This window comes from Uranotaenia lowii, chromosome 2 (genome assembly GCF_029784155.1).
Source record: "Uranotaenia lowii strain MFRU-FL chromosome 2, ASM2978415v1, whole genome shotgun sequence".
Classification (NCBI taxonomy): domain Eukaryota; kingdom Metazoa; phylum Arthropoda; class Insecta; order Diptera; family Culicidae; genus Uranotaenia; species Uranotaenia lowii.
The window spans coordinates 137,051,085-137,061,994 of NC_073692.1; the positions used below are offsets into that span (position 1 = coordinate 137,051,085).

The 10,910-nt window shown below is 38.0% G+C and overlaps 1 protein-coding gene across 16 annotated transcripts in view; it reads left to right on the plus strand.

The window, feature by feature from the left end:
* Positions 1-4,022: 4,022 nt before the first annotated feature.
* LOC129742161 (sodium/hydrogen exchanger 7) overlaps positions 4,023-10,910 on the plus strand; it is a 301,385-nt gene continuing 294,497 nt past the window's right edge. For all 16 annotated transcript variants that reach the window (XR_008736517.1, XR_008736518.1, XM_055734003.1 and 13 more), the window contains exon 1: positions 4,023-4,590. Coding sequence is in view for 14 of the 16 variants with exons in the window: in XM_055734003.1 (XP_055589978.1) it covers positions 4,293-4,590 (298 nt within the window). In the remaining 2 variants the exon portion in view is untranslated. The remainder of the gene's footprint in view (positions 4,591-10,910) is intronic.

Here is a 10,910-nt window from a genome sequence, read left to right on the forward strand (position 1 = left end):
GCTTGGGACCCTTGTTGGATGACCTACCCTTGAGGAGCGGCTGTTGGTTGGTGTTGATAATTGATGAGGGAGCCGGATTTCTTGACTTGCTGGCAGCCATCTTCAGCTTCTCTGGAATCAGCAATGTCGGTCGGTTTCGATAGTGAGGTGATGTTGTACAAGCTACGATGTGCGTTCCCGAATAAAAAAAAACTGTTACCAAACAGTTACTATAATAGTTATAAAACTATTTGGAACAGCGTAAATAAACTTTTAGAAAACGGTATCTGACATCGTAAAAAACATTCCACTAACTGTGAATTCCAAAACGACGGTCTGTTGAATATGGCGTTAAGTTATGTTACTGTTTAAAACTGTTAAAACAATTGTATGGGGCGACTTTTGTACAAACAGTTAAGATAAAATCCAAAAATCGCTTACGGAAACGTATTTAGAGCATCAAACTGTTATTGTTGAAGTAATTCTTGAAGTAAGTTTATAACGCGACATTTACTGTTGAAGTCTTGAAACGATTTGTCATAACGTTCAACAACGCTAGTGAACGCTATGCGTACGTTATTTGGAATCGTGTGTGAATAGCTGGGAATTTTCGGATTGAGAGAATAAATCGTTTATGGATATTTAAATTTTATTTACAACATCCTCATTTTTGTCGTACCTTTTAAAAATCGAAATATAAGCTTCGTTCCTTGTTTGAACTGCCATCCAGTTCTGACAACTCTCCTGGCCTTGGCTACGTCGGAAGCTGTGATAGCAGATGGCATCCACAACCTGAAGGAAGCAAAAATTGAAAAAAAAAGTTCTCAATATTCTCGATATATGATTTTTGTGTTATTTTTTTTTTGTAAGCTGGTTTTGTTGGAATTTTGCTTAACTAGAAACTAAACCTACCTGTTACAAACAGCAATCCGATGCTCCCACGGTACCCTTTGTGTTGAAACTTCCACGAACATTGCCACTGCCTTAGCCGGATGTTTATAACCGCTTTTATTAGCCTCCTGGCTCCGCAATTGAGGGTGGCAGCTGTTGAAACTGGCGTCCTCCGGGGTCCTCAGATCCGGTTTTTGCAGCAAAATACCCAGCAAGTAAAAAAAAGCCGATTTGAAACGCGACAAAAGTTGAACAAGATTGTTGTTTTTCTTTCCGGACAGTCAAACAGCCAGTGGTGCCAAATTTGAAGATTTTTCAAAATATGGATATTTATTATTTTTCTGTGTTAAATATAAATTTGCATGCAAATGCACAAATAAAAAATATAATTCTCTTTATGGTCATAATCAGGTTGAATTTTGTTTTTCATTGATAAAAAATAACTGGTATCTGGTATCAAGAGGGGTTGGTTTATTATCTTGAACTGCATTCTGTCAATATCCAGCCGGAATGGATATAATGAAGTGCATGATGGTCTAACCAACGTCTCATGATCGCTTACTATTCTACGCTGCCTATTCTAAACTTTAAAATTTTCCTTCTCCAAACTATCTCTAATTTTCATTTCCAGCGTCAGCTCCCCGAGCTATTTAAACGCAAAAAAAAACAAGCTTACAGAGATCAGAGAAGCTGTAAAGCTGTTTTTGGATAGCATTTCAACAAGTTGTAAATGATTATGGTTTCTTGGGTGACTCTGCATAACTTACTGTTGAAACTAGTTAATTCCAAAATTACCGTTATATAACTCCAATAAAGATGTATCATAGTATCATTTATTATGTTGCTTTCAAGTTCAATTATTGTTGTTGAAACACCTTTGAATCGTATCAGAGAAGCAATAAAAAGATATTTTCATTGATGTGTACTGATTTTTGTGCAAACCATCTGGCATCTCTGACCGGCTTTTCGTTGATTTTGGACGTATGTTTGACAGAAGGAATGAACGGTATGAGTAATGGTTCGAGATCATTTTTACGGTTTACTTTCATATATGAACGTTAATGTTTCGTTCTTATAGTTGTCGAAGTAAAGTTCAACAGAACAGCTGCGTTTACAGAGACAATCACTTTTTCAGAAGCCGTTGATGTATGGTATATAGACTATTTGAAATATAGTTTTTTAGTATGCGGGTTTCCACTTGTTCTTTTTACACTTTTCAAAGGTAAAACTTTTCGAACAAAATTTCGCGCAACAACCTGAAAAGCCCGGGATAGACAAAAATTCACAACGGACTTTGCGTTTAATTGTCACGATTTGAACGGAAAAAGAAAGAATGTTTGACAGCGACAGAGAAAAGGAAAACAAATGTATCTAACGTGCTACAGGAGCACATTGTCTGTTTTTCAGGAGATTCCTTCGAGTTCCTGTGCACTCGTAGGAATTTCGTCTCATATTTCAGGAGTAATGAAGTGTCACGAGATTCGAATGGATTTCAATTCGAGTTTCGTGATGTCTAAGCAATTTCCCTGTGGTTCGTTAAACCATAATCCCGAGCGGAATAATTGCAGTTTTAGTGTGTAGGCGAGGGTTGGACAGGGATGCCAGGTGTTGAGGAGTAAAAATCTGGGCAATTTCGAAAAAAGTCTGTGTTTGTCTGTGCACAGGGAAGATCACAAATTTGATACTAAATAAGACATTTGACGGTGCGTGTGAGCGGGGGGGGGGGGGGGGGGGAGAGGTGCTTTCCTGTGGTATTCAGGTTATTATCGCGCTAAGAACACTGTTTCCTACCACGTATCATGTTCATCTTATTAAAAAAAGAATTGGTAATGAATGCTTGGTGAAATACCAATGAATACAAGCGAGATTTCAGTCTAATCTGGCACACTTACGGATCAAATCCGATACATAAATCTTGGTTTCATCACTCAATTTTGAAAATCTGTAAAATCTGGGCACTCTCAGCAAAAATCTGGGCAAAATCTGTGTCTGACAAATATCTGGACGAAGGGTCAAAAGTCTTGGTTTTACAGACAAATCTGGGCACCTGGCAACCCAGGGGTTGGATGCGGAGAAGGGAGCGAAACGCATGATCGGCACTGTTAGCTGTGTTACCAGCTATCAAAAGTTGTTGGTTATTTACATATTAATTTGTTCTCAATTTGTGTTCGCTTTGTCAATAAATTACAGAGATCTAAATTTGAATTTTGGCAAACTGTTGATTTTTGTCGACCCAAATAAATAGAAAACGGTAGTCCACAAAGTAAATAATTTCAACGAAATTTTTCTTTTCAATGAAATTGCAGTCAAGGTGTATGGTGTAACGATATTTGAAATTCCCAATTCAGTCATTTTGGTTTTGCTACTGCGGAGTTCGTGGAGTTTTTTTTACCAACAACGGCCTCAGTTCAAACAAATTTACCGAAGTTTACAAACAAATTCACTGCATGATCCTCACCGCGCTCTCCTCGCCTTTGAAAATCAGAGGACCTTGTGTTCTTATAACCTTGATTGCAATAAACCTAAATTTGAAAGGTCAACTTCAACTTAAGAAAGCTCACCTCACTTCACTTAAATATTATATCGAATATAATGTTCAATTTACAATGGATTTTTTCTGCTAATCTTTTGTAATATGATGAACTGTTCAGGCACAAAAACCTGTACTAGCTTTTTCTGTTTTAAGGCCCCGCGAGATAGAATCTCAGTTTTTTTTTCTATTAAACCGTCTCGAATTTATGAACATTAAATTTTAGAAATTTGTTAAATTATTAAACGAATCACAGAAACTGGCATCCCACAAAAGAACTTGCAAGTTTCAGCAAAACCTGATTTTGAGTACAAATTCTTGAGTATTCGGTTCTCAGAAACGACTACAAAAACGTTAGCGTGTAGCTTATCAACCAACCTGGTTTATCACACGAAAAGGTCATAAATTTAAAAACAGGCAAGTAAAGTGATAAACTTAAACCAGTAATAAATACTTTTAAATGATTCGGCAAATATTCTTCTGAAATAACTACTTTATAGCAGTTTTGCGATATTCTTAATTGATTTTATGGCTGCTTTAATCGGACTAACCAATTTTTTTTTTAATGTTTATATGTCCTCCTGTGATGATATGCCACAATTATGATTTTGTTCCGCGAGCTGTCAAAGGATAAACAAAAATAGTGAAAAAGTGCCATAATCGCATCAGGAAAATTTTCATTCTCCGTCGTAGGACGATTAAATTCGGGATTGTGTTCGCTTCCGTGAGAAAAAGTGCGGTATATCAAGTGTCTAAATAGTGGTGCGTGCAGGAAATTAGATGCATTCGCATTTCGCGAATCGCAGTGGTGGGTGAAGGAAAAATCATTGTCCCACTTTGAAAAAGTCCTCTCTGGGTGGCCTGGGTAGGGGGTTTTTGGTTTTGTTGTGCAATGGCAAGAGCAAAGGTTCCAGCCCGAAAAATGATCCGCCAGCGATCTTCTTTGTCTGGTCCGGATGTGAGTTTGTGGTTCGTGGTTATATGCGTCTTGTTGACGCTTTTGAATAGTGGATGTAACGGGGAATCCACGGATATCGAGCTAGACGCCAAGGCCAACAAAATCCATCAGATTGATAGTCTGAACCTGCTGCTGTACACTTTTCTCCTGACCCTAACTGTATTGACCATTTGGCTGTTCAAACATCGGCGTGTGTCCTGGCTTCACGAAACCGGCCTTGCTGTAATTTATGGTAAGTTAGAGCCCTTATTTCCTAAAATAGTAAGGCCTGTTTTCAATCGTCATGCATATATTGATGACAGCGAGGACAAAAATCGATTTCAAATAAACACATCATGTCCACGTAATGTGTCGATTCCGTCATCATCCCATGTGAATACAAAAATTCACAGGACGGAACGTGATAATCGGTTTGCTCGATTTCATTAGTTTCCATATGGCGGAAGTCACTATCCGGAACATTAAATGTTGTACTCAATAGCTAGTCCCTATATTATCAGTTCCCCAAAAGTTTATAGTAGCAAATGATTCAGCGCTTTGGTATGCGCTAGCCCATATAATTTCAGTGCTTCACTGATAATGTAATCGCTAACTATCATCACTATTACGTGCATCCAACTCGGGTGAATGTTAATTTTGCTTTGCTAGGAGAAATCAAGCCCGGTTCTCGTACTACAATTCTCATGGTGTTTACATGCTAATGCTAGCTAATCATTCATTAACAAAATCATAATTTACACAAAATCAAATGGTTATTTACTTTTCGATTTCTCTTGGAATTGATATTGTATTTAGCAATTTTACTGTTTTGTACGCTAAGCGGTGTTTGCTATGTGTCGCGTTGTAGCGAAAATGAAAGCAAAGCGGTCTAATCCAGAACGAATCTTTTCATCGAATATTATCAGGCGAATTAAGATTAAGTAACTTTTCTTAAGGAGTGCCAATCTGATATTCGAATAGGTAGATTATTGGTAGGTTTCCGAAGCTCGTGTTCAAGAGGCGGAACTTTGATAACACTGATTGAATATCAACTCACTATCAGCTATTCGATAAAGGTGTTAATCAGATAAAGCAGACTTTATAGACTAGACAGGCGGTGTTCTAAAGAATCACAATTATTGGTTAGCCGCCTTTTCTGTTTATTGATAATCCGTGTGTGGTTGATAAGCATCATGTAAGAACCAGATATTACGATAGATTTTTTTTTTCTTGGCAGAATAAAAAAAATTAGGAAAACATTTAACATCTTTTCACCGGACTCATTCTTTAAACACGGTGTGACTGAAACAATTTTGACGGTTCATTGATTGAAAAGTACTGTTTGTACACCACTTTCTTACATTTTTTGTGGTTCATGATCTTAATTTTTTTAAATGTATGCTCATGTGTAACGTATAGCTTTCAACTAAATCTTCCTTGGACAACAAGTGATTTTTTTTTGCCTTTCGTAGCTGATCTACAATCGTTTTTCGGAAGCATTTTTTTCGGATATTTTTTTCTTAAACTTTGAAAAACAGAACTAAAGTGTTGTTTCTAAATAATGGCCGGGTAAAAATTTCAGAATCCAGCACATATAATTCAGGCTATAAAAACGCATTGTATAAAAATTAAATGATACCCAAAAAATACCTTATCCATTATTCAAGACGGGAAGCGAAATAAAATTTCAGAATACTTAAAAAAAATAAGATTCAGCGGAATCTTTTCTCAAATTTCTCTAATAAAAAATGGGATCACCGGAATTTGTCTTCAGTGGATTCGTTCGTACCTGAAAGGAAGAGTCCAATTTGTGAAGATAGAGAATGCGAAATCCAGGGTATTCTCGATCAACAGCGGCGTACCACTAGGGAGTCACTTGGGATCCCTTCTTTTCGTCACTGTTATGAACGAGTTTCCCGGAGTGCTGCATGATGTGTTTGTGTTGATATACGCAGATGATCTAAAACTGTTCCTCCCAGTGCGACAGCCAAAGGATTGTTTGACCCTGCAAAATGCGCTTCATAGATTTTCAGAGTGTCTCAGCAGTTTCGGATTGAAAATCAATGCCTCAAAACCTTTTCCCGTATATGTAGCGGAGTTAGCAGCTATTCACTGGGCTTTGGACAGTATCGCATCACGGCCAGATGGACACTACTGTATTGTAGCGGATAGTCTGAGCTCAGTTGAAGCAATCCATTCGATAAAACCGGGAAAGCACTCGCCGTACTTCCTCGAGAAGATACGAAATAATTTGAGTGCTTTATCAAATCGTCGCTTTACCATCACCTTTGTTTGGGTTCCCTCTCATTGCTCGATAGTGGGCAATGAGAAGGCAGACTCTCTGGCAAAGGTGGGAGCGATGGAAGGCGACACGTATCAACGTGAAATCGTCTTCAGCGAATTTTACTATTTGGCTCGAAGAAACTCTCTTGTCAACTGGCAGCGCAAATGGGACGAGGATGAGCAGGGTCGGTGGTTCCACTCGATTATCCCAAAGGTAAGCCTTAAACCATGGTTTAATAGATTGAACTTGAGTCGGGATTTTATTCGTATATTTTCCCGTCTCATGTCCAATCATTGTTCCTTAGACGCGGTACTCTATCGTTTTGATATTGCTGGCAGCAATCTATGTGGTTGTGGCCGAGGTTACCATGACATCGAGCATATTGTTTGGTCGTGCGAGGTCCATCTTGTCGCCAGAACGAATTTTAAAGACTCCCTTAGGGCCCGAGGAAAACCACCCTATGTTCCAGTGAGAGATGTGCTGGCTGTGATAGACTTGGACTACATGTTCGAAATATATCTTTTCCTGAAAGCTATTGATCTTCGTCTATAATTCTTTTTATTTTCACATTTCCCTGTCTATCTTCTATCTTTTCTTCAAAAAGTGAACTAGATATAAGCACACAATTGTAATCAAACAAAACGAGTTTGGCTCCTTAAAGCCTAAAGGTATGAGCCGTTTCAAATAAAGAAATTACAAAAAAAAAACCTTTTCCCGGAAAGTGAGTAATATTATGCACGAATGTTGTTTCGAGAATAGCTGAACCATAGCTAGAAAATCCTCCGTGAAAGATCTGGGAGTCGAGTTAGACGAAGAACTCAGTTTCTCAAAACATGTTGAACATGTTGAATGGTAAGCAGGATTTGTAACAAGCTAGACAATCCTTACACCGCACAGTGGGCCAGGAACCACACTTTTGCGGTCAAAATTGACTGCAGGCCAGAGGCTTCGTTGCAGCTCATCGGTGTCTTCGACAAAGTTACTCGACTATATTTACGCTATCTATTGATGGATTTGAATTAGTTCTATTTTTCTCCACAAGGTGGCGTCAAAATCTAACTTTTTACAGAAGTAAGATACAGGCATGGTTTCTTCTACAAAGTTGTTTATTATACCTTTCACATCAACTTTGTAAAACATTATTAAGCTCTATGTTGTGTATTTACCTTGCAAAAATAATAATTTACGGAAACCTTGCAAAAAATGGTTTTTTCTCACATATTTTTTGTTTTAAGCTATTCCATACCTCAAATTTCCACAGTATTCGATTGGAATGGACTCAAGTGAGATAGTCTACTGGAAAACTTATTCGTTTCGCAGATTTTTTCTGTCAAAATCGCAAAAATAGGTTAAAATTATACATTTTTCAAATTGCGATAACTTGCTTGCGAGCAGTTTGGCGTACCTCATTTTTCGAGGAGTGACAGTTGTGTTTATGATTTAAATGCATGTAGAAAATGTCGGTGGGTTCTCGTGGGTTCCTTGCCAAATGATTTATTAAAGTTGATTAATTTTCAATACAAATTCACATATTTTTAGACCTTTTTCAAAGAAAACATCCGCATTTCTCGTAGAATTGTCGAATTTTCTTCGTTTTATTATTGATTTAGTCAATTGCGATGCTTAATTTAACGATTAAGCACATTGGGTCAAATCTATTAAAAAAGTTAAAAATAGTTTAAGATTTTTTTTTATTAATTTGATTTTTTTTTTTCAAATTTGAAAGTGCGAAAAATGTGCGAATTATTTATACAATCATCGACTCAACAAGCAAAAGATTGATCCAATAACTGAACGTTGAAAATTCGACTTTTTTACGAGAAATGCGGATGTTTTCTATGAAAAAGGTCTTAAAATATGTGAATTTGTATGAAAAATTAATCAACTTTATCAAATCATTTGGCAAGGAACCCACGAGAACCCACCGACATTTTCAACATGCATTTAGATCATAATCACAACTGCCACTCCTCGAAAAATGAGGTGCGCCAAACTGCACGCAAGCAAGTTATTGCAATTTGAAAAATGTATAATTTTAACCTATTTTTTGCGATTTTGACAGAAATAATCTGCGAAACGAATAAGTTTTTCACTAGAACATCTCACTTGAGTCCATTCCAATCGAATACTGTGGAAATTTGGGGTATTGAATAGCTTAAAACAAAAATATGTGAGAAAAAACCATTTTTTGCAAGGTTTCCGTAAATTATTATTTTTGCAAGGTAAATACACAACATAGAGCTTAATAATGTTTTACAAAGTTGATGTGAAAGGTATAATAAACAACTTTGTAGAAGAAACCATGCCTGTATCTTACTTCTGTAAAAAGTTAGATTTTGGCGCCACCTTGTGGAGAAAAATAGAACTAATTCAAATCCATCAATAGATAGCGTAAATATAGTCGAGTAACTTTGTCGAAGACACCGATGAGCTACAACGAAGCCTCTGGCCTGCAGTCAATTTTGACCGCAAAAGTGTGGTTCCTGGCCCACTGTGCACCGTTGTCTCTATTTATGTTGGGCTTATCCGAACCACTATTGAATACGCCAGTATAGTGTGGCAGCCGTATTATAACGTTCATGAAAACAGGATTGAAAGGGTTCAAAAAAGATTTCTGAAATACGCTTTAAGGAACCTTGGGTGGCAAGAAGAAATGCCGGAATATCGATCCATGTGTATGTTAGTAGGACTGGAGTTACTCGAAACTCGGAGGAAATCAACAGATGCGCTGTTTTTAAAGGACTTAACCAGTGGAAAGTACTTTTCGTCATAAAGGGTGATACGGTCAAAATTTGGTCAATATCAACTTGACGTATTTCTTTCAATTTTGCATTTAAAAAACCTGAACACCTCTCATTTCGAAGGTGTGTGTGTATGTAGAATGTTGCTCCTATTTTGATTTTGGAATTCACTCTTCAGTTGTCAAAATGCCGTCCAAGGAAGAAGTGCAGCGTATCAAAATTTTGCGTATGCAAAATCGCTAAAAGTTGCCAAATCAACCGTTACAAATGTAATTAAAGTGTTTGGGGAACGTTTGTCGACAGCCAGGAAGTCTGGATCGGGAGGAAATCGAAAACCGGATGCCGCTGAGACGACAAAGAGAGTTGCCGGTAGTTTCAAGCGAAACCCTAACCTTTCTCTCCGAGATGCCGCAAATAAGCTGGGAGTATCGTCTACAACCGTTCATCGAGCCAAAAAACGAGCCGGACTATCGACTTACAAGAAGGTAGTGACTCCAAATCGCGATGATAAACAAAATACTACAGCTGAAGCGCGATCCCGGAGGCTGTACACGACGATGCTGACGAAGTTTGACTGCGTGGTAATGGACGACGAAAGCTACGTCCAAGCCGACTTCAAGCAGTTTCCGGGACAGGAGTTTTATACGGCAAAAGGAAGGGGAAATGTAGCAAATATTTTCAAGCACATGAAATTGTCAAAGTTTGCGAAGAAATATCTGGTTTGGCTAGCCTTCTGTACCTGTGGATTGAAAAGCAGCATTTTTATAGCTTCCGGGACTGTCAACCAAGAAATTTACGTGAAAGAGTGTTTGAATAAACGTCTGCTGCCTTTCCTGAAGAAACATGGTTGTTCCGTACTGTTTTGGCCGGATTTGGCATCTTGCCATTACGGTAAAAAGGCCATGGAGTGGTACGCCGCCAACAACGTGCAGGTGGTTCCCAAGGACAAGAACCCTCCCAACACGCCTGAGCTCCGCCCAATTGAGAAATACTGGGATATTGTCAAGCGGAACCTAAAGAAGACCTACAAAACTGCTAAGGACGAGCAGCAGTTCAAGGCAAACTGACTTTCTGCGGCGAAGAAGGTGGACAAGGTGGCTGTACCAAATCTGATGGCAGGGGTTAAGCGTAAGGCCCGGCAATTCGGATTTGGAAAAGCGTAAGCCTAACTGAATATTTTTCCTGAATTTTATACTAATTCAACTTGAAAAAGAAATTTAATTTGATTTTTTAAATAAACGATTTCACCGATTTACACGCGTTTTCCCTTGACCAAATTTTGACAGTATCACCCTTTATTTAGTATCACAAATTTCTCCAAATGAAGGACGTAGCAGTTTGCGCAACATGAGACCGTTTCAGCTTCCAAATCGAATACAAAATTACACTCGTAATAGAATGATGGCGCTTTACAACGCACATGCTGATGTAATCAAACTGACTATGTCCAGAGAACAGATAAAAAATAGTCTTCAGATGTTTTTATGATAGATTAGTTAGGATCAAAGGCTGAAGCCTAGAATCTGATAAATAAATAAATTTCGTAGG